At 37.1% G+C, this 26,829-nt stretch overlaps 2 protein-coding genes across 2 annotated transcripts; both read left to right on the forward strand.

The window, feature by feature from the left end:
- The first annotated feature begins 959 nt into the window (after positions 1–959).
- On the forward strand, positions 960–13,042 carry LOC143421218 (cathepsin K-like). Its single transcript, XM_076890438.1, has 8 exons — positions 960–1,093; positions 2,664–2,787; positions 5,049–5,171; positions 7,549–7,701; positions 10,344–10,562; positions 11,516–11,681; positions 11,995–12,103; positions 12,294–13,042. Exons 2-8 carry the CDS (start codon positions 2,665–2,667, stop codon positions 12,391–12,393), a joined length of 993 nt encoding a protein of 330 aa, XP_076746553.1. The 5' UTR covers positions 960–1,093; position 2,664; the 3' UTR covers positions 12,394–13,042.
- Positions 13,043–16,930: 3,888 nt separating this feature from the next.
- LOC143421219 (cathepsin S-like) lies at positions 16,931–26,456 on the forward strand. The gene is made up of 8 exons (XM_076890439.1): positions 16,931–17,027; positions 18,633–18,748; positions 18,874–18,996; positions 20,757–20,909; positions 22,345–22,569; positions 23,749–23,914; positions 24,101–24,203; positions 24,864–26,456. Exons 1-8 carry the CDS (start codon positions 17,009–17,011, stop codon positions 24,961–24,963), a joined length of 1,005 nt encoding a protein of 334 aa, XP_076746554.1. The 5' UTR covers positions 16,931–17,008; the 3' UTR covers positions 24,964–26,456.
- The last annotated feature ends 373 nt before the right edge of the window (positions 26,457–26,829 follow it).

A 26,829-nucleotide genomic window follows, 5' to 3' on the forward strand; every position in this document is an offset into this window, starting at 1 on the left:
ATCAAGTTTCACATGCTGTGTTCTTGTATAATTAATCTAAAATCTAAAATAAGCACGTTTGGTTTTTATTCTTCAAGTAGAGAAATTGTTTTCCAGTTACACACAATGAACATAAAAAAATACATATAGTAGCCTTAATAGCCTTTCCACACCAAGTGTCAGAACGTTCTGAGAAAATGTTCTGCTGAGAAAAATTTCAGCATAACAAGAGACAAAAGAAATTGCGCTGGAAGAGTCTCTGGAAATCTTCAGCCGACAGGCCTGAAAAAAAACTTTGCAAATATTTTGACTTATCGCGTTGGTTTGGTTCCAGTGATACTCATAATGACCACACTAAATGCTAAATAAATAATAGCAGTACTAAATTTGCAGTGCAGGAGATGACATGTTTTCTTGTAACAGCCGCTGCTGGTGCCCACCGTCAAATTATTTTTAGTGCAAACTGAGTAACCCAGTTTATTGGCTGACAACTATTACATTGTACACACTTGTACCATATTGTTTTTTTCCATGTGCCTTTTTTGCTGCATCCTTCCTTCCTTCCTTCCTTCCTTTTGGAATAAAAATATCTTTGCTCAATAATTAATCACTCAGAGACCCATCCATTCATCTATGTTAACCTAGCATTATTCTTCTTCTTCATGATTTAGAGTAAACTTGAAAGCAGACTAAAAGGTCACTTTGATTCTTGAACAAAATACAAAGCATGGTCATGTATATAAATCAATGTTCTGCTATAAAAGATAATCAGTGTTAGACTTGTAAAGAAAGGCCAAGTTCCAGGTCTTTTTTTTTTCAAAGCACCTTTGTTGTTCTTCAAGCACTAACCCAGACTGCAGCAGTGCCACATCCTCTGTGGAGTTTTCAGACATGTCTCTGTAACCTGACACCTGACATCATCCGGTTTATTCAGTGAAACCAGATGTAATTTCCCTCCATGTTAGAAGAAAACTCCTCCCCAGGCCTGGAGCTCCCATTGTACTTCCTCAAAATTCAGCCGATATAAACTCGCCCACTGACCTACTTCAGCAGCAGAGGAAGACCAAGTCAAACTCGGAAGAATTCCCTGAGCTTTTTGACTTTTGGACTTCAGGTAAGTTTGTTTACTGCTGATCTCCTAACACTCCTAACACACAAAATCTTTTTTGCTCTTTTGTGCGTGTTGTAACTTTATTGTTTTAAACTTTAAATCAGTTTGAAAGAACTGCTGCTTTCTGATATTTTAGTATTTAAGTAAAAACAACTCAGCTGAACTGAACTTAGACATGGCTCTTACTTAATTACATGAACTGATTTTCAAGACCTTGAAAGAGATTTTTCCATAAATGTTGGTTCAAATATATGCATAGCTTTTCTGCAGCTAAGAAAGTAATCAGCCTTAAAAAAGATTACAGAACAATTTTGACCCAACTGCACATTAATAGAGTCATTCTTGGAAGAGGGGGGCAGGGAGACGTAACATTTACTGGCAGCCAGTTTGAGTTCTGGAAAGTTTGACATACCAATGCAAAAAAAAAAAAAAAAAACACACATCTGGGAATGTGAAAAAAGTCATGAATGCTAATGTTTTATGCAAAATATAAATTTATTTTCAAAACATAAGCTACCACAGGGAGAAGTCTTGTGACTCATACTCAGCATTGTGCACATATGCTGAATTACTGGCATGTATCATGGGATTGCTCTATTTAAAACATAGATTTTCACCCAAAGGTGAAGCCATGCTGTGTATAATCCATGAGTGTAGGAAGCAGGAATCAAAAAGAAAAAGAAAAGAAAACAAAAGGAAATATTGTTTTCTGCTCTTAGTTAAGAGAAACTCCAAGGTCAGCGACCTTTACTGGAAACAAAGCCCACAAATGCAGATTAGAAGCACAATGTATTAAAATATAAGATGGACTCAGAAAGCCCAAGAAACAAAGGCAGAGAAAAAATTTCACACTGCCTGGACTTAAAAAACCCACAGTTAAAATGTTTGAATCACTGATGAGAGCGAGAGTGAAAACATTTTCTCAGTGGAGTTCAGTTGTGTTTGAGACTTCATCCTGTAGCTGTCATTCACATTTGCTGTCAAACTATATCCAGCATTGTCCGGTCTGACCCTGAAAACGAAAGTGAAATTCGTTGAAAATCATATAAGAATTATCCTGAGAGTTTCCTGTCTCAAACCAAAACATGGAATAGAGGTTTGTTTCCCAAGAAGTGCAACTTAGCATTTTGTTTTTGTCACTGTGGCATGATTGAGATAATGAAACCAACCACATGAGAGTAAACCCCTGCAGAAACACAATGCTCTCACTGGATTATAGGAAAGCATATATAGATATCGATAGATATATATATTAGCTTTTATCCTTATGACAGTCGAGTGCAGACAGGAAGGTTATAAATGAAGAAGTGATCTGATTCAAACCTAAGCTTCTCCAGCAAGTTCATATGGTAAACTGTTTCTGTTTCTGAATGGGAATTTTGACAGTAACTCCTCTCTTGGACACCCATAAGATAACACTGAGATATTTTATATGCGTACACATACCCTAATTATAATGTTGTGACACTTTTGAAATATGAAAACTCTATTGTAAAAAATAAAACTTTGTTAATAAAAAAAACTTTTGGGTTTGGTATAAATAAAAACATGAAGGTGTTTTTTGTTCTTTTAGGATGTTGCCACTTGTGTGTGTGCTGTTGCTGGCTACCTCTGCGCTGGGCCGTTTTGATGAATACTCTTTGGATGCCCAGTGGGAAGAGTGGAAGAGCACACATAGGAAAGAATACAATGGCTTGGTGAGTGTGTGTTACTATTGTTTTAGAGTTAAAATAATGATAAAATTAAGAGATATAAATAGCACAAAGAAAACTTAAATATAAGGCAGGAAATATAAAGATTTTGTTTTTAAAAAGCAGATGCTTCTTTTTAAATCTGATTTTCCTGAAAGAGGACTTCTACAAATAAAACACTAAACCTGAAAACAAAACTGAGAGCAGTATTGGTGAAGCCTTTGGTGAATACATTAATTCTAAAATGAAATAATGAAATAAAAAAATATGCACATTATGTGCTTTCCCATCAAATGTGCATATCACAGTTTCAAAACATCATTGGTTTTCCTTATCTGATGCAACTTGCTCCTTGAAAAGGAATAGACATGACTGCACAATGCTATGTTTGACTTAAAAAAAAACCTCATCCAGTCTCAGCAACATGTAGTTATTTATAATTTACATGGTTTAATACATTTGCATACACATGTGGCAAAGACTCATATTTTATTTATACACAGCATGTTCCACATCTTAGCCCAAGACAGGCTTCTGTAAGTCTGCAGGCTAAGCTGCCCTTTTTAAGGAAGCTCCACCAGTTTCAGTTATTTTGGCAGAAACGCTAACAGCAGATCAGGTAAAGCCAGAGAGTCACAGAAGGAAGCATCAGCAACATTAACAGGGAACAAATATGCTTCCCCAGTCACATTTTGTTTTATATGATCGAATCAGTTATGTTTAAACTGTTGATAATTTTACCTCCTTACTTGATGGCAGCACTGGTTGATCTTCTTCTTTGTTTTGGCTGAAAATTAAACAGACAGAAGCTTACCTGAAGCAGGACATGCAATTTTCTGTCAGTCCAACTTTCTCATCCATAACCAGTAGATGTTTGGATCCTCCTTTAAACTTTAAATTTTTGTTTTTTTGTTTAGTATAATTCAACACTTTTCAGTTTAAAAGACTAATTCAACAACTATGGGTATTTAAATCATTATTTAATGATATTATGAAACAAGAGGAGAAAAAAATCCTAGCATATTTTGTAATTTAGTTTTATCATTAGCTTTTTATGTGTCATATCACCAGAGCCAGAAATTTCTAACAGAGGAAAGTCCTCCACTCCTCTTTCTCGGTTTCTCTGCGGCAAAAAAATCCCTATACTCTGTTTCTCTTCCTGGCTGTGAAGAAGGGGTTGTTTGCAGTTTGCTCTTAAACCATAGCGGACTGTGATTTACTCCATGAATGCTCACTGAGCATCTGTTATCCCTCTGCTCTTCACCTCAAGCTAGAGGTCAGCACTCCACAGCTGGGGCATGTGTGTGTGTGTTTATGTCTAGTTTTCATGAGTGTGTATAGTTACATGTGCTTTGATTCATGAACTGAATGTGCGTATATAGTTTTTATAACATGTGTTTCTGTAGTGTGCAGAAAAGACATCTCTCTCTCCCCCTCATGGTGATTTTAATCAGTATTTATGCACAGGAGAGCTTTTCAACCTTCTTTGAATTGGCATCACTGATCTAATATAATCAAAGTCCCCTTACCATATTTACATTTTCCATTACTGGAATGAATATCAAGATGGAAATAATGCTTATAGTTATGCTAATCATTGGTGAGATTACCTAGACTACTAAGTAGAGCATATTTGATTTTCTCAATACCAAACACTTGGCTCTATCTCACTTCCATATTATAATATTACTCTTTCGTGGATGACACATAGTGGTGGAATTTGAATAAAGGCAAACTAATGTTTTAACCCACATATGTATAATCTGTAGGGAAGATTGTTGTGTGAATGTGCACTGGTTTAATTGACCTAATTAATGAAATGGGGCTGTAACACAGACAAGCTTTTTTTTAATCTGCTAATTATAATGCAAATTTGTCCTGTTTGCCTAGATTAGTTTCTTTCAGCTGTCAGGTGTTCGTGCATGAGTGTAGAAACAAGGAAAGCAAACTTTAAGACTGGAAAAAGTGTTTCTTTTATTTTTTATAAAGATTTTTTTTATAAGAAAACCATTCACACCAGTTCAAAAGTGAGGCTGCATCATCATCCTAGAAAGTAAAAGTCCTCTTGTTGTTCATATTAGGAGGGTCACCGTTGTTTCTAATAATAATGGAAGCAACGAAATGATAATGACTTCTTTATAACATCTGCTACAATATTTATTTGTGATACTTTTAAAGCTTCTAAAAATGTGGATTGTTTTGTAAGTGTAAGCCAGGGAGCTCTTTTTTAACTTAAGTACAGTGACGTGTACTTTTGTTCCCCTCAGGGTGAGGAGGGGATCCGCAGGGCCATTTGGGAGAAGAATATGCGCATGATTGAGGCTCACAACGAGGAGGCCGCGCTGGGCATTCACTCCTTTGAGATGGGGATGAACCATCTGGGAGACATGGTGAGTTCAATCTTGTCAAATACCAGATAAAACTTTTTATTCCATGAAGTGCATCATAATTACCGTATTTCCCGGACTACAGAGCGCACCTGAATATTAGCCGCACAAGCTAAAAGCAGGGGAAAATCCTGTTTTGTACATACATTAGCCGCACCTGACTAAAAGCCGCAGGTGTTTCAATATTGACTTATCATATGTAAGAGAATATGCACAAATCGAATTGTCAGGAAAGAGATGGCTGTTTGGAGACACACCACTTTTATTAATATTTTGAAAAACAAGTTATGGGTACATATTTGCATAACCTTTTAGGGTATGTGTACAAGTAGTGGTAATTACAAGTACAAAACATGTACTGTGCTTCATAAATGAGTAACAAATGTAGTACATAACAATAACCTACAGCACACCAGAAAAATAGATGCAGACTACCTTTTAGGCTCAGGTGCAGTGACACGGCTTTAACAAGAAGAAAAGTCAGTCATTCACCACCATCTTTCTCTTCTTCCTGCGCACTAAAACCACCAAAGTCCTCTTCTCCAGGAAACGAACAGGCTCAGGGTGGCTTCATCATCCACTCTCAGCTCCTTTCTTTCGTTGTCACTTTCAAAACCAAAGAAATCCTCATTGTCAGTGTCAGAGTCGAACACCTTCTGAAGAGCCTCCTCTCCATCAGGCAGCAGTCCAGCCCTTCGAAATCCGTTGGTGATCGTGGATGTTTTCACACTTTCCCACGCTGTCAGAATCCAGTGGTGGAGTTGGGCATAACTTGCTTTTTGCAAGTTTATCGCCGCTCATCATCCACGCCTCCAGCTGAACGCGTAGTGCTACTTTGAAGTTTGTTTTTCGCGCTACTTCGTACGGCACTACGTTGCCTGGCGGATGGACATGTGACTAACATACCACTCTTGAACTCCGATCCTTCCGCCAGGCAACGTAGTGCCGTACAACAGCGGAACAAACAAAACAAATCCGCTCATGGACAATCCATAGAAAAGCCGCACCTGACTAAAAGCCGCAGGGTTCAAAGCTTGTGCAAAAAGTAGCGGCTTATAGCCCGACAATTACGGTAAGGACACTGGTTTAGACTTTGTCTAAAACCTGACAAAAAGAAGAGTCAGTGGACATACCATAGCTCACACTGCTCGTCCCAGAAGCCTGTTTCTGAAAAACCAGACGCTCTTATTGGTTGTGGATCGTCATGCAGTCTGGCACATCTCTGTCCTAATCACGACTCCATGTTCACTTTTTTTACATCTTGTTTTTGACATGTATGTGATCCCAGCACATTACATCTCTATAAGACCATCTGTCCCTATTTTTTATACATGTCACTTGCAGTGTGTAACACACCAACATAGATTTGAATATACTAAAGTACAAAATATTTTGTTTCTTCTGGTACATCTTTCATGTATGACGCTAGACACAATCAAATCCACCTTTTTGAGAAACTGGAACAGCAAATATTTTGCTTGTTTGAGTAAGATCTGGGTAATTTTGACAGTAAAAAATAGCTCCTGCATGTCACATTCATGTTTTCTTCAGCAGTTTTGGCTTTTTGCAGCTGCAGTCGGTTTGTCATCTCTGCTTTTTTTATTCACTAATGCATGCTGCAGCCCCTTGATGTGAAACTGGGTTTGGTGTCCTTAAATCAGCCGGTGTCAGTGACATGCCAGCATGGGTTGTGACTGATGGTGGCTTTTTTTCATCAACACGGAGAGGCTTTAAAAGGCTGCTCCAGAAATGAAGCACAACATGGCAGGGCTCAAGCTCATTTATTAGTGATAGAACAAGTATGCGCATCTGAATTCTTGACAAATGGCCAATTTCATGTTTATGAAATAACAGGTGGTGGGAAATGAAGGATGCTTTTCCATTTTGATTGAAAGCACTTAAATTAAATAAACGAAATTAACAGATGGCCTGTATTTCTTCCATTAATGATCTTTCTACTTTTAGACTCAGCTGTAATAAAAGCCCCAGGGAATCCAGACAATAACAAAGTGGGGATTTTTTTTATTTTATTTAGCAAAAAGTTCCATTGTGGCAGCCAGTAAAAAGTACAAATGTATCACAAATTTGAATTCCCTTTGACCTCTTTATATCCCTCTCTCCTTTACTCCTTTGCCTGCAGTTTCTTGAAGTCTGCAGTTTGTCATATGCACATTTGAAAATCTTTTTGTATTCCAGCTCCCCCCGGCACTCTGGTTCTTTTTCAAGAACACTTTCTCTCATTCAATTATTCAAAAATCCCATTGCCTGGATGTTATGACCTATGACCCCGACTACAACTTTGTTCAAATGTTCATTCAGTAACATCCCTACGATGTGAAACACAATTTAAAATACCTTAACTGTGTTTCTGTTCATGCAGACCTCAGAGGAGGTGGTTGAGAAGATGACTGGCCTGCAAATCCCAGTGAACCAGGAGCGCAGTTTCACACTGGCTATGGATGACATGCCCTCCAAAATTCCCAAATCTGTTGACTACCGCAAGAAGGGCATGGTGACTTCAGTTAAGAACCAGGTGAGAACTGAATAATATTTGACTAGTTTCTGTCAGTGTGGATTAATATCATCAGCTGAAATGTTGTTGTTTGGTATCATTAGCTGCATGTGTTGGTTTTCAGAAAGCAGCTCTTTAACTGTCAAAGTGCGGCTTTAACTTCTTTTTTTTTTCACAACCACAATTCACTGACCAAGTGAGCATAAAAAAACATGTGTGGCTGCTGCTTTTAATAAAGAAAGAAATAGGCACTTAACAAAAAAAAAGCATGAATCAGAAATGTGTGAATAAATAGATTCAGTGCAAGTGTTTTAGAGATAGCATTCAAATGAAATGTGTCAGTCAACACACAATTGATAGCAGCACAAGGGCACAGCTTGTGTAATGGAAACATTTAACGTGATCAAGTACAGTGTAGCATATCGCAACACGGGGCAGACCAAACAGGACAGAGGACAGAGACAATCTGCTCTGTCACAGTTCTTGGAAATCAAATCTGAAACAGCAGGTTTCTTACTGGAGGAAGTTTTTGTAGATTTTAGCAGAGTAATCTACAGTTAGGATTCCTGTGGGCTCTGGCATATGATTGTTTGTCTAAAAGTTTGTGGAGAACTAAGAAAAAGTTCCTAGGGCTATTTTCAGGAAAAGTTTTAAGAGTGAAACTCAAAACCTCTGTGATTTCTGTGGGGAACTGTTACTGTTGAAGGCAGAGGCAAGAATAATGACATCAACTGGGATTTCAGTTACACATTTTATGTTGTGTTCAGTGGCAATATCTGACATTGTTTTACACAAAGTCAAAGTACATGTTTATGAAACCATCTGAAATCAGAAATGAATAGTTTTAAAAAGTTTTATGTAAGTGTAGGTGAACACCTTTATATTCATCTCTAGTATAAATGAAAACATTCAGCAGCCTGTTGCCTTGAAAAAATTGAATGTAATTCACAATTTGTGAAGATTTTTTTTTTTTTTACTGTAACCTCGAAAAAAGAAAAAGGATTCAGAAAAATACTTTGCAGCGTTTATTTAAACATTTAAAGACGTAACCAGTCCCACTTAATGCTCAGATCAACACTAAAAGTAACAGGCTGTTCTCATGGTTAATTGACTTGGTAACAAAGGCCTTCATTATTAGATGTAATTGGTCGTTAAGAGCAAATTAAACAACCATTTATGTAAACAACATTCATCTGGTGGAATTGGTGAATATACTTGTAGGAAATGTTTTACAATGTTCAACAGTTTCTTTATTGTGATAACAAATTATGATAGAAATCATTGCTATATGAGTGTCAAAAATAGGTAACTGTGATAGATAATATAAATTAGTAAAACATAAATTTGAGGGCTTGTGTGTTACGTTGTCTCCCCCTGGCGGATGTATTTGAACACACAGCCATAAACAGGATTTTTTTTTTTTTTTAGCTCTTGCTTTGGTTCCTTTGGTTCATGAATTATGCAGCAAACTGGTTGCAGTCTCTGCATAGTAACAGCTCTGCTGCTTCATCCTGAGCTCCTTTTATGATGACTGAATTCTGTTTCTGATGTTTTCTTCAGTTCAGGCAAATTTCTGTTATCGCTGAGCTCAAAGCCACAAACAACATTCAGCGATCTGATTTAAGATTTACAAAGTTTTTAATTGGGGCATCTCTAAGCAGCAGACTGACGTGGAGCATTAGAGGTGTGAAGACTCAGATATTTCAAAATGAAGGCCAAAAAAAGAAAATAATAAGCTATTATTTGTTCGTCTGAATAGGGAATAAGATTGAAATGGGTCCTTCTACTTCTAGACGCACTTTAAAGCCAAATGTATGTGGACATGTAAGCGTTTCAGAGCTGTAAGCATTAACCTAGTGTTATTACATCATGCACTCCTCCAGGGAGGTTGTTCATAACATGCAGGGAAAGGGATCTGTTCCTTTTCAGGCACAGAAGCATTAGTTACACCCAACACATGTTAACAAGAATAACCTTTTCATTTAAATTCAACATAAACGTTCATCTATATTACAGCAAGTCCCTATTTCCTGGGTGAAAGCCAAACACGATGGCGGTGTCAGTGATTCATTAGCGCTGGATGTGTCAGTCCAGACCTGTAAAAAAGACCATTTCTCACCGTGTGTCATTAACACTGTTTCAACATTACTGAACACCACAAACTGCCCAGCAGCTGATTCTATTTACAACCCAAATTCACAGCAGTTACAGAATTTCGATCAGCAAACAGAAATGGCTTTCTTTCATTGTCAATGTGGTCACAGTCTGCCTCCCGGTGGACAGACAGGAGAAGACACAGCATTTGCTGTGATGTTGATTTAATCTGTTTAAATGATTCTCTTTAATATGATAAATATGGTTTAAATATGCTGTTATTCCTTGATGACTGATTATTTTATAGGAAAAAACAGGCTCTCTGCAAATGGTTTGCTTAACAAATAATGCCTATCAGAACAGCTGGGTTTATATTTCCTTACAATGTGCACATTTATTCCTGTTTCCTACCAACTCTGGTCTGGTCTGGGTTTCTTACATTTCTGCTGATTATAGCTTCCATGTCGGCTTAGTTTCCTCTTACTGTTGTCAGCAACAGTCCAGTCATAGTGGTATGTACATATCAAACTAAACCTCTTACTCACCAGTCTTTCTTTGACCCCTGACAGGGCTCCTGTGGCTCCTGCTGGGCCTTTAGCTCTGCCGGGGCCCTTGAGGGGCAGTTGGCCAAGCAGACCGGGCAGCTCGTTGACCTCAGTCCTCAGAACCTGGTGGACTGTGTTACAGAGAACGACGGCTGTGGAGGAGGCTACATGACCAATGCCTTCCAGTATGTGAATGAAAATGGAGGTATTGACTCTGAAGCGGCCTACCCATATGTTGGACAGGTGAGCAACCCACTCTGCCAAACACACAACTAAACTTGAAGTAGCTTATTAATCTGAGCCTTTCACTTCAGTTCATTTCATGTCGTGAGTGCCACATCCTCTATAAACTAAGCACTTATATTTTAATATCACTGGGTGCTTGAACACATAAAAGCAAGATGGTCCAAAGCAGTCAAGCGGGGGTTTTTAAAGTAATAAACAAGTATAATTTAGTTGGTGTTTGTTGTTTTTTAAATGAGTGATTGCCCCACCTCTTCCAGTACTTAAGATAAGCTCGAAGTTGTTCTGGTAACGCACTCTTACAAAGAAGCTTTGCACAAAAAGTCTTTTAACCTAGTTGTTATAAATAATACCCAGTAATCAGCTGTTAGCTGCAGATGCATAGATGGTGAAGAGGTTCTCACTTGGCTGTGAGGGTGTCACGTTTGTCCCCTTCACACGCTTCACCAACAACATGCAACGAGGAAGAAAATATTTCATTTTGACAGTAAAGTAGCTGCAAACATCTTACCAGAGGGAGGTGATTCAGCAGAAATGATGAAGTGGAAACTCTCCCACAGAGTGAGCATAGTTTCCTCTTTAGTTATTTGGTAATATGAGAAGGAAGTACATCTGCTCGGTAATGATAAAAATCTGCCGTCTCTCTATTGTTTGGTTAGTTGGAATTGCACCAAACACATCATGTGATATAACATGTGACAGAAGAGTCACAAGGTACTAAAACCTTGCATAGCAAGTATTTTGACTATTGATTTTATACAGCAATTATTAACTTTCTTTTATTGTCGGTTAATCAGTAATAACCATTGGATTAAAATTCGATATTCTACCTAAATATGATTATACTGTGAGGTAAGGACATGAAAAGTAGCATCTTAAATATCAAGAATTGACACTTTTAAAATCGGCAACAAACGCTTTTAGCATTTTCTCCTCCTTTGTCTTGCCTGCAGGATCAGACCTGCCGCTACAATGCATCAGGCATGGCAGCCCAGTGCAAAGGCTACAAGGAGATCCCAGTGGGTAATGAGCGCGCGCTGGCTGTTGCACTCTACAAAGTTGGTCCAGTGTCTGTGGGCATCGATGCACAACAGAGCAGCTTCCAGTTCTACAAGCATGGTCAGTGAACTTCTCATATGTCTGGTCAGATGAAATTATTATCTGCACCTACTTCATATAAGGGAAGGAAAGTGTGTGGAATAAAATCCTAGAATTTAAGGGCCTGTTTAGTCAGGATTTCTTCATTAAATATGAATTAAATAAACTAAACATGGAGTTCACACCTAGTAAAACTAGTAAAACAATTAAACATAACACATCAACAGCTTTCTGGTTATATTCAACATTAAAAAGTGTGCGAGGTACATCGTTTATGCACTGTTCACTAATGCAGCTCACTCTTTTTTTCTCTCTCTCTCTGTTGTGAACCTAGGTGTTTACTACGATCCCAACTGTAACAAAGATGACGTCAATCATGCCGTACTGGCAGTAGGCTATGGAGTGAACACCAAGGGGAAGAAGTACTGGATTGTCAAGAACAGGTGGGACATGTCACTTGTCTGAATGGCATCAGGTGGCTCAAATGTCCACTAAAATTAAGTGTTGGTTGTTTGTTGATTTGTTTTCATGTCATCTGTCAAAATGATAAGCTGAAATGCTGTTTGACTCCTGGCGATATTTCATTGTCTCCATCGTTCCATCTTAACTCCGTCTTTTGGCTTTTCTTCACAGCTGGGGTGAGGAATGGGGCAACAAGGGATACATCCTGATGGCACGTAACCGTGGCAACCTCTGCGGCATCACCAACCTCGCTAGCTACCCCATCTTGTGAAGAGATTAGGGAAAATGAACGGGCTTTGCTTAGACTACTATAAGACGAATATACACTTGGAAATGTTCAGAGTAAATGTTCATTTCAACACATCCGCAACCACTACAGTACAATATGTTTGTTTACAGTCTTTTCTAACAGGAAATGGAATTTGGAGATAACGAACAGGTTCACTGAAAACAGGCATTAAATGTTTCTGAGTCTTGGATTCCAAAAAACACTTTTAAACCATGAGTTATCTCATGCCTGCAGACCTCTGCTGTGCTCTGGTTAATAAAGAAACACATACAGTTTATTGTAACTTCAGAGCATGCTGTTGAATAAACCTAAGCCAGAACACAGGCTTGTTTTATGCTGAAGTCGCAAGTTAAATCTACATATCTACATGGCACAACATACTTTTTCTTTTTACAGTATTTGACTGGTAGTCAGTGATAGTTTCAGTCCCTACTTTTACTTGCTTTCTGTGTGAAAAAAGACAGGAAACATTGCTGTGCAATGGGAGCTACTCCTTTCCTGCTGGTAGTGTGAGTTCCTATAACTATTTTCTCTTGTGATCACAAGGACTTGTCGTTCTGTTCTGCACTTTTCCAATGATTACATTGTAAACAGATGTTTTCTATGAAATTGAATAAAGGGTTAATTTTGACTTTGAATGCCTCATTTGGAATTTTTTTATGTTTTTGTAAAAAACATTTTATGGAATTTTTACAAAAACACAAACAAATATGGGAATAAGTTATGTAAGGATCAGGATATGCACTCAAAAATACTTTCCAATGGTTCTACTCCATGTGGGCACTTAAGTAAGTCAGATGAAAGGATTTAACTGTACAATAATTCAATGATACACCACAACATCATAAACTATAATCATATGATATGCGCAAACTCTGTGTGTTACATTTACAGATTTTCTAAACAGCCTCACATTCCATAAAACTGTAAATGAGCTGCTGTCAGATCATGTTGGATAATACTGGCAGCTTACACTGAAATCATGTCCTTTGCTTCTATCACCCCAACCGGTTGAAGCAGATGGGCGCCCCTCCCTGAGCCTGGTTCTGCTGGAGGTTTCTTCCTGTTAAAAGGGAGTTTTTTCCTTCCCACTGTCGCAAACATACTTGCTCATAGGGGGTCATGTGATTGTTGGTTTTTTCTCTGTATGTATTATTGTAGGGTCTACCTTACAATATAAAGCACCTTAAGGCGACTGTTGTTGTGATTTGGCGCTAATATTCTAATAAGAAGATCATTTGTAACCTTCAGTAAAGCTGTTTCTGTGCTGTGATGATCTCTGAAACCTGACTGAAACTCTTCAAATAAGCCATTCCTCTGCAGATGATCTGTTAGCTGTTTGACAACTACTCTTTCAAGAATTTTTGATATGAAAGGAAAGTTGGAGATTGGCCTATAATTAGCTAAGACAGCAGCTGGGTCTAGGGATGGCTTTTTAAGTAAAGGTTTAACTACAGCCAGCTTGAAGGCTTGTGGTACATAGCCGATTATTAGAGATAGGTTGATCATATTTAAGATTGAAGCATTAATTAATGGCAGGAATGGGGTCTAAAAGACACGTTGATGGTTTGGAGGAAGTAATTATTGAAGTTAACTCAGAAAGATCGATTGGAGAAAGAGTTGTAATTACAACACCACTAGGCTGAAGCGTTGATAGAAGGCAGATTGAATCCATTATTTCATGTTGTTTAGATCAAATTCTGACCCAACCATCTGAATGTGGCAGCAGAAACTGCACTGTAAAAAAAATTGTAATATAAAAGTATTTCACTGTGTATTTTACAGTTTTGTACTGTTTTCCAAGAATATCATTAAATTTACATAAATAGACTGCGATTTTACATGTCAAATGTAAAATAACATGACATCACTGTAAATGTAATAAAACATAATTTTCTTGTTTTTCAAATATATTTGTCTGTACATATGCATATTTAGATTGTTAAAATACATTCACAAATGTATCATAATTTCACAAATATTTGTCCGTTATTTGAAAGATTGAACTCTTAAATTCAAATGTAATGCTATGGAAAAATATATAAAATGATTCTTATAAACTTTTTTTGCATCAAATAATGTTATTTAGGGCGATCGTGGCTCAAGAGTTGGCAGTTTGTCTTGTAATCAGAAGGTTGCCGGTTCGAGTCCCAGCTCGGACAGTCTCGGTTGTTGTGTCCTTGAGCAAGACACTTCACCTGCACCTACTGGTGATGGCCAGATGGTGCGATATGGCAGCCTCCCTTCTGTCAGTATGTCCCAGGGCAGCTGTGGCTACAACTGTATCTTGCCTCCACCAGTGTGTGAGAGTGAATGGATAGTGAAATTGTAAAGCGCTTTGAGGGTCTCGAAAAGCGCTATATAAATGCAATCCATTATTATTTAAACCAACTGTTAACAGTATATTTCTGTACATTTAAGTATTATTCATATTGCCGCATCCATTGACCTTGTTTATAGGTAATTTCATTGTTTGATCACGTTAAAATGTTCCTAATTTATGTTTAAAAGCACTTGAAAAAGGCAAAATCCCATATAAAATTAGGGCAACAAACTGCATTGTCATTAATGAAAATAACCGTATTTTTATGAGAAAGTTATTTTCTGTTATTGTATGGTATTATTTTGGCACCCCAGCTGCTGGAATATCACTGTTTTTTTGGATTTTTTTCTTACAGTGTGAGATCCATCACACCGAACAATATTTTTTGTTTGATGATAGTTTTCTCCTGTTTTTCGTAGTTAGGGAGGCAAGTTGCTGTCATTTGGTTTGATTAGGTAAGTTTGGTGAATACTCGAGATAGGCTCCTTTGGTTTGTTGTTTTGTTTTGTTGTTGTTTAGGTCCACCCCAAAGCTATAATCAGCTCCTCGTTTGTGTCAAATAACCTAACGAATCAATATATTGTAAATAAATCATTATCAAACTTTACCAATTGCGTGATGTGGCTGCTTGGCTCTGATGAAGATGGCTCACCCTTACGTTGTGGTCTGGCCACCCCTAGACAGGCCATAACAGCTGCGTCAAGGTTTGACATGTTGTGCATCCAAAGATTTGGAAGACTTTTCCACACACCTTGGTTATAATTACTGATTTTTTTGAGTTACTTTTCCTTCCTATAATATCAATGGATATTTTCAAATTTTGAACAGCAGGTTATCTTGACCTGTCTATGTGCCTAAATGCAGTGAGTGGCTGCCATGGCACTGGTTGATAATCAGTCATTGTTTTAATGAGTGGTTTAACAGGTATATAAAGTGGCTGTTGTGTTTATATTTATAATTTAATTATTCTACTAAATGTGCAATATTTCTATATTTTTTGAAGTAAGGAACACCATCACCCCAACATTAACCCCCATGACTGTTTTCATGTAGGAAAATGAGTGACGTTTGTATTTTTTCGGCCATAGTTGGCACCACAAGGAGTTTGCATTAATGATTATTATTTATATGGTGCTGAATTACTCTATAAAAGCATGTAGTGCCATGAAACCATTGCTTGAACTTATATGTTCATGACTGAAATGCATGATTTGGTTTGTTCCTCTTTCAGTTTTCTGTGTTCATCCAACAGCAGACAACGTACTGACCTCATGATCTTTCATTTACAGCTGACAGGTCGAATATTTATTTTGACCTTCACTTCTTTCCAGAACCACTTATTCCTGTAACTGCAGAATTAACTTCCAAGATTTTTAATGACCTTCCTGACCTTTCTGATTAGTTTCAATGAATTAAATATAAAATTCTAATAAGTGGATTGCCATAATATCATTTTCCATTCTCCAAGTTTCCATTTCCATATTTCTAACCCTCAGAGAAAACTGTCATTTGCACACAGGATAGTCTTATAGTAAGGTTAATATGGGTAGCTACAGCTAAAATTATGATTTTATGCCATTCTGAGGCAATAGAATAGAATAGAATATTAGAATATTAGTCACTGAGATCAAATGAAAACTCAAAGGAAATATTGTTGGAAATAACTTTGTCAGCTTGGTCGAATTTGTAATTTCAAGAAAGGAATTCTGGCATATGAAACATGACTGTGAGATACCTTCTTTGACAAAGCGATGTGCTTCTGTTGTGTTTATTCTGAACTTTAATCTTGCCTCTGCCATACTAATATAAAACAGAAACACAACTCTCAGTCTAATAAGAAGCTAAACTAAAACATAAAATAATAACGAGGAAACCCCAATCTGGAAATAAACCCAACTACACTGAACTAAAGATAAATAACTTAATAAATTAAAACTAAAAAACTTGATTGCTCATAAAGTGTAATGAAAATGCTAAATGTGGGAAGTAAGACACTTTTAATGTGCATAAAATGCTGAGTGTGTGTACTTGTCATACTTTCCGAAAATGTGCAATTGTGTGGTTCAAGTTTTTGGGAAAACCTCTGAATAAGTGGTTTTTGTTTACCTTCTGTTTTATGTCTTTTGCGTTCAACTATTCCTTTCCTGCACTGTGAGGAAAACGGTGTAGCTTTTACTTTCGAAAGAGGAAGAACTGCGAGAGAACATGTGACACTTCGTTCTTAAATAATAGCAACAAGGAAACGCAGTCAGACTGAATTTCCGCGCAGCAAAGATGAGTCCGACTAATCAAGGCAAGTGAAACACTTTCCAGTAATACTTTAATAGCTTTAGTAGAAATATTAATCGCTGGTAAAACAAAAAGGCGGACATCGCCCCATAAAAAGCTTCATAATTTAGTTTACTTTCGTTTATGTAGCTTTCAAAGACTTTTCTTTGTTCAGGCCGCAGGTGTGTTCAACGATAGAAATACATTGTAACCTTGTTATAATGTCATCACAGTGAAGTAAAGTGTTTCTATAATGTTAAATAAATGCAGAAAAAGAAATCGTCCAAACACACTCGGTGTATTTTTAGTATATCCTTATGTAATTACACCATTGACAGGAAGGCTGTGCTGTACAACTACGCTGTAGCATTTGTTTAGTAAAACAATTTGAAAGTAATATAAAACCGGAATTCTTCGTTTTTGTATTTGTATTTATGAAACTGACAACAAAGCGAAGCGGAAAAAAGAGCCAGTCAAAGTGCTTTTGGGGTAAAAGTCCAAGTAAAAATTGAATAGATGGCTTACTTAAATCGCATACATTAGTATGAGAAGCCTGATGAGTTATAAATTCTGGTTAAAAAATATTATATATATCATATTACATTTAGGTTCTACACTGAGGGTATTGTGTGTGTTGTTTGAAGAGGGTCCTTTCCCCAGCTGGGAACTGTACCAGGTGGAGCTTCATATTCATGGATGTACTTCTTGCTTGTTCATAAGTTTCACTTCAGGCCTTGTGACTGTGGCGTCATTTTGAAAATTTTGCACAGCCTTAAATATGTGGAAGTTATACTTGAGACTTCTCTTAACACTCAGAGACTAAAGACACAGTGGTCAGTGCAAAAAGCTGTTTTTTAAAAAGTGACTTTTGCTATGTAGATAAGGCCAATGAGCCACCTCAGTATAAAACCCCTGGAGACAACATCAGCACCAATTATAATCTGGTAACATGCTTGAACACTCAGTTCAAACAGAAGTGTTCAGTGGAATCACTTCACTGTCTTTAGTTTTGTATATTTGCTCTTAGTCATTGTAAGAAAACTGAGCAAACACTCTCCCTTTTTGTATTTTGAGGCCTGTTTGTTGATTCTTGTATGCCTTTTTCAGCTTGTTGCCAGCCCTTCTGATAACAAGTGACGTAAACCAATATTTACAATCATGTTTTTCCGCGTTCTGACTGAGAAGCAGATCAAGACAGTGAAATTGTGAAAAAAAGGCCTTTTAATTTGGGAAAAATTACCATGTATGAATCTAGGAAAATAGTTGTGGCTTCTGTTAACCTTTTAGAGTAAATGTTGGATTTTAATAAGAAGAATTAAATATCAGGGGCTCTCATAAACAAGTTCAGTTGTGCTCATATTTCACTAAACGCCTATTCTTTGTTTTGATTTCCATCTTTTTGTTGTTTTCTTTTTGTCAACATGTAACACAACTCTGAAAATATTTTGGCCTGTGTCGTGCCAGAGTCTCTATGTGTGGTTTTTATGAAACTAAGGTCTGTTTCTGACTGGAAACTTGAGCTCTTTGCCAGGCAGGTTGTTTTCTCAGTGTGTTAGTGAGCATCAGTCTCATCAAAGGTCAGGTGACATCCTGTCTTCTCGTGTCATCGTCTATGTTTGTGTGTTTGCAGGCCTGCTGTTGCTCCTCATCTCCCTGTGTGCCGGGGCAGCAGCCATGTTTGAATCCACACTGGACGCACACTGGGAGCTGTGGAAGAAGACACATGGGAAGAGCTACAAAAATGATGTATGTGACAAAAAGTAGTAATAAATATTTTTTTAAAGTGTTATATTTGTATGGACAAACTCTGCACAAGGCTTATAATTAACTTATATGGCATTTTCACCTCATCTGCTCTTTCTTTATGTGAGGTGGAGAATGCTCACCGCCGCAAGCTGTGGGAGAATAACCTGAAGATGATTACCGTGCACAACCTGGAGGCCTCAATGGGACTTCACACCTATGAACTGGGCATGAATCACATGGGAGACCTGGTGAGACACTCTCTTGCTTCATTAATGTTTTTGACTTATGATATTTTTTATTCAATAATGGTGATTGTATTAATGATGTTGAAAAGGTCAACAGGATCAAAGCTGATCCGTATTGAAGAGTAGCTGGGTGTGTGATGGATGATAGATTACTGGCAGAAAACTGAGGCTACAAGTGGCTCAAAAGTCTTTGTGTTCAGGCCCAACAGAGTTATGTCAAAACACTTGACCATCATTTTCCACATAAAACCTCCACAGTGATGCTGGCTCAAAACCTCATGCCACAGTTATATGATCAGTTTCCACCTGCCCCTCAAAATACTTTTTTTCACTTCCTGCGTTTACATCTACACTTCTGCAGCTCACATTTTTAGCTTCTGTAGAAGCACCCTTTCTTCCCTTGTTGCCTTCTCTCATGTTTAAGCTAATGAATGAGAAACTAGAAGTTTACATCAAGAAATATCTCGAGCTTTATGACCCAAAAATTAAGTCTGGTGAGATGGAGCTCTGGAAAATTATTCTTGAGGTGAAAAGTCTACACTGTTAAAAAAAAAAAAAAATCCTAGAAAAACAGTAATATTCCTGCAGCTGGGGCGCCAAAGTAATAACATACAATAACAGAAAATAACTTTCTCATAAAAATACAGTTATTTTCAGTAATGATAATACAGTTTGTTGCCCTAATTTTACATGGGATTTTGCCTTTCTCAAGCGCTTTTAAACATTAAATTAGGAACATTTTAATGTGATCAAACAATGAAATTACCTATAAACAAGGTCAATGAATGTGGCAATATGAATAATAATACTTAAATGTACAGAAACATACTGTTAACAGTTGGTTTAAATAATAATGGATTGCATACCCTGGGACAGACTGAGAGAGGCGAGGCTGCCATATCGCACCATCTGGCCATCACCAGTAGGTGAAGAGTCTTGACCAAGGACACAATGACCAAGAGTGTCCGAGGCGGGGCTTGAACCAGCAACCTTGTGATTACAAGGCGAACTGCCAACGCTTGAGCCACGATGGCCCTAAGTAGCAATAATAGTAATAATTATTTTATGTAAACAACGTTTATAGGAATCATGTTATATATTTTGCCATAGCATTACATTTGAATTCAACAGTTCAATCCTTCAAATAACGGACAAATATCTGTGCAATCATGATACATTTGTGAATGTATTTTAACAATCATATTTAGATTGTACAGACAAAAAACAAGAAAGTTCTGTTTTATTACATTACAGTGATTTTACGTTAATTTACATTTGAAATGTGAAATCACAGTCTTTTTATGTAAATTTAATGATATTCTAGAAGAACAGAACGAAACTGTAAAATACAAGTAAAATACTTTTATATTAGGACTTGTTCTTACAGTGTAGCTTAAATCAAAAAGACAGCCACCATGGCCTTTTGTTGTCTTGCAACATGTTTGGTCTTCCTGTTGACACATCCTGTTAGTGCTTGGAGCGGCACTTGATGCACCACAATGTTTTTACAGCTCCAGTTGCCTGCAGCTTGGTTAGTAGTTGGATTAGATGCAAAGTTTGATTATGAAATTAAACATTAAAATGGCTCTAATGAAGTCAGGGAGATTATAACATATAAATATTGCATAGGGGAGATTTATATGAAAAATTAAAGCTTTTAGAAAGTTTATAAAGCACATTGAAGTTGAAAACTTTGATAACTGTCTGCCAGCTGTGACTGGCTTTTGTTTCTTATTTCATCATTGCCATTTTCTTTCTCATAGACAGAAGAAGAGATCATGCAGTTTTTTGCCAGTCTCACTCCTCCCACTGACATCCAGAGGGCGCCGTCTCCCTTTGCAGGGGCATCAGGTTCTGGCATACCAGACACCATGGACTGGAGAGAGAAGGGTTGTGTCACCAAAGTCAAGATGCAGGTAAAAAGAAAAGAAAAGAAGAGGGCATTTAAATCAATGTATATGTATTAGTGCTGCTGAGAAGAGCAAAAACATTTGATGTCTCATAGCCACACAGGCAGTAGTGTCAACATATCCCCCATTCATCCTGTTCCTTATTCTTTGAAAAGGTTCATGTTTACACAGGATGTCATTACCACAGTTGCTAGTTTAGCAATTATTTGGTCACATCCATTTGTCTTGGTGCAAAGAAGGTGGGTAGCACGGTCTTACAGGGTTTTTTTTTAACCTAGATACTTTCAAAACTGTCTCGTTATCTTAGTTTTTGGATGATTAATATACAAAAATTAAGGTGAAATAAGGAAATATATGTCTTAATGTTCTGCCTTTTCTTTCTGTATGTAAATAGTCCATTCCAAAGCTTCACTTTATTTGTCTCTAGAAACGTTTAGTGCTAAAATATGCATTACTTTAGGGTATTTTAAATCCATATGACTTTCTGTGCTGAAATTGCTTTGCGTGGAGTCTAAGGGGAAAAATCATAAAGATAAAAATAATAATTTTAAAAGAAAGAAACAGATTTTGATGCCCAATTTATTATTAACTTGTGTTGTGCAGATGAATATCATTTAACCAGAGACACACACATATTGATTTTGGCATTGCTTCTGTTCTGTGCAACAGGGTAAATGTAACTGACCAAAAAACATTCTCATTTAATCACTTGAGTTCTTTAACCTCCTACACCCTGCTGGACCCTTGCTTCACCAACACCTCTACAAACGCCTGTTGAGCTGCCAAACACAGAAATGTGTGAAATGATGCACAAGGAATTTATTCTATTTCTGTCTGATGTAGTGACAAGCTACAGGAACATTGTTGAAGGGGGATTTTTCACTCTGTCTTTATTTATTATTATATCAATGAATTGTATATATTAAATCAAAATCAAGATGGATTTCTTTATGGATTTCTAAGAAGTGTGGAAAGAGACCAGAAAGGAAAACTCAAGCAACAGAACTAATATAAAGAACACCTTTGTTGCCAGACCAGTGTGTTTCAGCTTGTTTATTTTGTCACAGCTACAAGTGCAGTCAGATGTGTAATTTGGGGTCAAAGTTTTACAACCATAATTCCAAGGGTGTTGGGATGCTGTGTAAAATACCTTTTGCTAGTTAGTCTAATTATTTTCAAAATTTTCGTTGCCTCCATCCCAACATTTTTGAGACATCTTTTGCTGCCATGAAATTCAAAATCGAATTCATATTTGTCATGAAATTGTAAAGTGTCTCAGTTTCAACATTTATGGGATTTGCAAATCACTGCAGGACTTTTTTTTTGTAGTTGGTATTGTAAAAAAGTGCATCAGTGCTATTAAGATGGACATTTAGAGGAATACTGAGAATAAAAGCATATTTGTATTTTAGATCCTATGGGTTTGTTTTTTTTATCTTAGGGTGCTTGTGGGTCTTGCTGGGCCTTCAGTGCTGCAGGGGCCCTGGAAGGCCAGTTAGCCAAGAGTACAGGAAAGCTGGTGGATCTCAGTCCTCAAAACCTGGTGGATTGTTCCGGCAAATATGGCAACCACGGCTGCAACGGAGGCTTCATGACCCGAGCTTTCCAGTATGTCATCGACAACCACGGAATCGACTCTGATGCTTCATACCCATATACAGGACGTGTAAGTAAACACACAACCTTTTTGTGGCCCTATAAGCACACTTTTGTGCTAAAAGAACATACCTACGTACTTAACTGATGTTTTCAGCTATAATATTAGTGATAGGTGAATGTTCATAAGGTAAAACCAAAACATCTGACTCCATTATTTACAGTAAAAATTGAGTAGACAGGAGCAAAGCTACTTTATTTTTTATTTAATCTAAGGAATGTTACTATTTTTTAATATGTTTATATAATGTTAGTTTATGTTGTCTTTGTCTAATTTTCAATTTTCAATTTAAATATTGTGTTTAAATGATTTTCAGTCATCATATTCTGTTTTATTTTTGTTGTTCATACAATGTGAACAAAGTTTTGCAAAAAAAATAATAAACACAGGACTCTAACACAAGCTTTACAAAACCCTGTATGAGACACCTAGGTGGGTGTATAAAAACCAGCAAGAAGTTGAGTCTGATCCTTCAGGCTGTAGACAGCAACACTCACACTGTGGTCAGCTGTTAACGTCTCTTTGGAGCAACAATAAATTAATCGGAGCGGACAACATGTTTGTCCTCCAGGCTTTATGTAGTTCGCTGTTGTTTGTGTGGAGGAGGCCAGTTCTGAGACGATTCAGCAGACTGTTCCAGCCTCACGGGGGTGGCGATGTTTTTAATTTTAGAAAAAGATATTTGAAAAAGCAACTTTTTGATGTTAAATATTCTATAAGCATAGTGACCAAAAATATTCAATATGGACATGACAATATGTGTGTATTTTGAAAAAATCTTTAGGTTTAGTTTTGTCCTGAAGTACAAATTATGAAACCACTGACTTTCTCTTTTATGAGTGAGGTGCAGTTCAGTCAAGGGAGAGCCTGTTTTCCAGTGTCTGGTGACTAAAGGGGTGGTTTAAAAAAAAAACTGCAGCTCATAATCCAAAATAATCCACAACTTTGCCAAAGTATCATTCATATGTAAAATGTCACATTAGAATGGGCAAGTAGAGCAAGCTCAAGGACTGCTCTGATGGTTGGTGTCACTTCTAGTGGTATGAGGTCCCATCTCCCAGTTTGTTCAGTTCTGTCTAAGGCCTGCCTTGTATGTTTTTAATAAACAAGAATAATTTAAGATTTTTATTTTTTAATTTTTTTTCCTGACTGCATCAGATCCTTTAACATTTTGTCCTTTAACTTCAGGATGATCAGTGCCACTACAACCCAGCAACCCGTGCTGCCAACTGCTCCAGTTACCAGTTTCTGCCTGAAGGGGACGAGAACGCTCTGAAGCAGGGTCTTGCTACCATTGGACCCATTTCAGTGGCAATTGATGCTAGGCGGCCCAGATTTAGTTTCTATAGAAGTGGTAAGATACACTTCGTCAGGTGTCAAGTGTACTCTTGTCTATTAATATGGAAAAATAGTTTTGAGAAGTTTGGAGGAATGAAGATGTTTCGAGAAAAGCTTGAATTAATAAAACTTTCTTGGAAATTATTGTTTTTAGCTTTTTGGAATGTTACAATGAGATTGGTAATTCTTCTTATCATTTCAGGAGTGTATAATGACCCATCATGCACACAAGAGGTGAATCACGGTGTGTTGGCAGTGGGCTACGGTACTCTGAATGGACAAGACTACTGGCTCGTAAAGAACAGGTGAGACATTTTCACTCCACTGATTTCTTTGGAATCTGGGTTATATATACAAAGTGATTTTATAGACAGGGCTTCTATTGTCTTCCACTATCTGTTCACTTATGTGGTGCATTCTGGGAGGACTCTACAAGACAAACAGGAAATGAAAGAGAAAAGTCAGCGCTTTTTAGGAAAGTACATATCATTAACATGCAAAGACTGATTGTTACATTCTGTTCAGACTTTCAGTTTTTGCTGACAGGACTAAAGTGGATTTCTTTAAATTATATATATTTTTAAACTTAAGCAATAACTCTCCAGACTGTTGGGCTGCGATATACCAGTTGGCCTCCATCCTTAAATTAAAGTTTAATCAAACATTAGTTATTCCATGGAAACATTAAGACTTCAAAAGAATACAGCCAATCAAAAGTTTGAACATACCCATGTATATAAGTTTCCTATCCGTATTAATAATTAACCATGCACTGCACCTAGTTAAATGTAAAGAAGAAGAAGAAGAAGAAGAAGAAGAAGAAAGACAGCTTTGTTAATGTTTATTCATAGATTAAAACAAAGCAACCAGCTGCTGAATGACATGTGGAGTTTTAAAAACAGTTCAATTTCACCGATGAGCTATTATTTCATAATGATTTTTTTTTTTTTTTTTTTACTCTCCAGCTGGGGAACAACCTTCGGAGATCAGGGATACATCCGGATGGCACGCAACACAGGCAACCAGTGTGGCATCGCTTTGTATCCCTGCTACCCCGTCATGTAACTACAGTGTGCACTGAAATTAAATTCTTGCAAAAAAAAATAAAAAATTCATATATGATGACCCTTTTTTATATGATCACCTCGAAGCTGTAGTTTTTTTTATCTTCAAAAACTACAGCTTCAAACTAATGCCTTTTGGTACTTCTCTTGAGAAATGATATCTTGAGGAGGAAGCATTATATTTTCTTTGGCTTGTGACATTGTGGAAATGCTAATGTTTCTATCTCTGTGTGTGAGTGCTTGTTTAAGAGTCTTTTTTGTATGTTTTTTTTCTTCTGACCCTCTTCTCAAAGCTCAAGCTGCTTTCCGAAAAAGTCTCCTTAAAAGTCAAGATTCAACAATTTCATTAAAAGATTTCATTTTTATAAGTTAGGGAGAAATATTTATCCCCAATGTTTACTGTGGTTATCCAGTGTTGGGAAGGTTACTTTTAAAATGTATTCCACTACGAATTACAGAATACATGAAAATGTATTTTGTAACGTATTCTTTTACGTTACTCAATGAGAGTAACGTATTTTGAATACTTTGGATTACTTAATATATTATCATGCTTTTTACAACTACATGAATGTACTATTGCTAGTGATTTATTACTATTACTGAAGGTTATTCACCATACCAAAACCAACAGGATTTTTACATTTTAATATAAAATGAGTATCAGTAGGATGGACATGTATGTCGTATAGAAAACAATTCTGCGCGTATATAAAACAGCTCTGTGGCTCCGAACCGTAAAAAAGGGTCCTCTGGCTAATACGGTGGGTTCCGTGTCGGCTCATAGCTGAAAACTAGCTTTACTTTGTTGTCTGGGTCAACTTTGCTAGCGAGAGACAGAGAGAGGCGTTGAAAGGCTGCTCCAATGGAACTTACTGTTTCGGAGGAAAACACAAACACAGTGTACAGTCGAGTCTTAATAGCGTACTTACAAATGGGCTCCTCAGGCATTCTTTTTGGCTGCAATGGTTATTATTATATTTAGATGCTTCCAGCTCCCGTTTCTGGTCGGTGAATCTCGTACTTTTCACCTCTTTTTCTCCCTCCTCGCGCTCACAGACACATTCCACCGGCGTGGAATTCCCAAAAATAGAGATGGCATAGCCTAACATATGAAACAGAAAAATACCGCAGTGTAATCCATTCATTTCAACAAAGTAACTGTATTCTGAATACTACCTTTTTAAACGGTAATTGTAACGGAATACAGTTACTCGTATTTTGTATTTTAAATACGTAACGGCAGTACATGTATTCCATTACACTCCAACACTGTGGCTATTATTAACTACTAAATCAGGGGTAACCAGAAGTACAGACGTCTGTCCAAGGCTACAAGGTTTCATTAAAAATATGTTTATATCTATTGTAAAAAGCTGTGACTTTACCGGATGTTTAGCGCCTGACAATTGTATATTTTTTGACTGCTGCTTTGTTGTTGATACTGATATTATGTAACCTGACTCAATATAAAAATAAAACATTGTCCGAAAATCTGGTTCCTTATTCACAAAATAATGGACACGGAATTATAATATGTAAATTTATAGATGTTATGGTGATAGGTCTGTTACTGAGCATTTATGTTTTTGGACTTCTGGCCTTGTTTTCTTACGATGGTAGCGATTTATGTTTCTTAGTCCTTTTCTGGTATTATTTAGTTTCCCGGTTTAATCATTTAGATTTCTGGTTCTTAATTACTTTGAGTTAGTTCCCTTTTGTTCCCTCTCGTTTGCCTTTGTGTATCTTTATTATGTGAGTCTCCCTTTGTCCCTCGTCAGATCCTTGTCATGTTCATCATCCGTCATGTTTCAGGTCTCAGGTTTCCTTGTTCCAGGTACCTTGTGTTTAGTTTTCGTTGGTTTAA

This window comes from Maylandia zebra, linkage group LG11, assembly GCF_041146795.1.
Source record: "Maylandia zebra isolate NMK-2024a linkage group LG11, Mzebra_GT3a, whole genome shotgun sequence".
Classification (NCBI taxonomy): domain Eukaryota; kingdom Metazoa; phylum Chordata; class Actinopteri; order Cichliformes; family Cichlidae; genus Maylandia; species Maylandia zebra.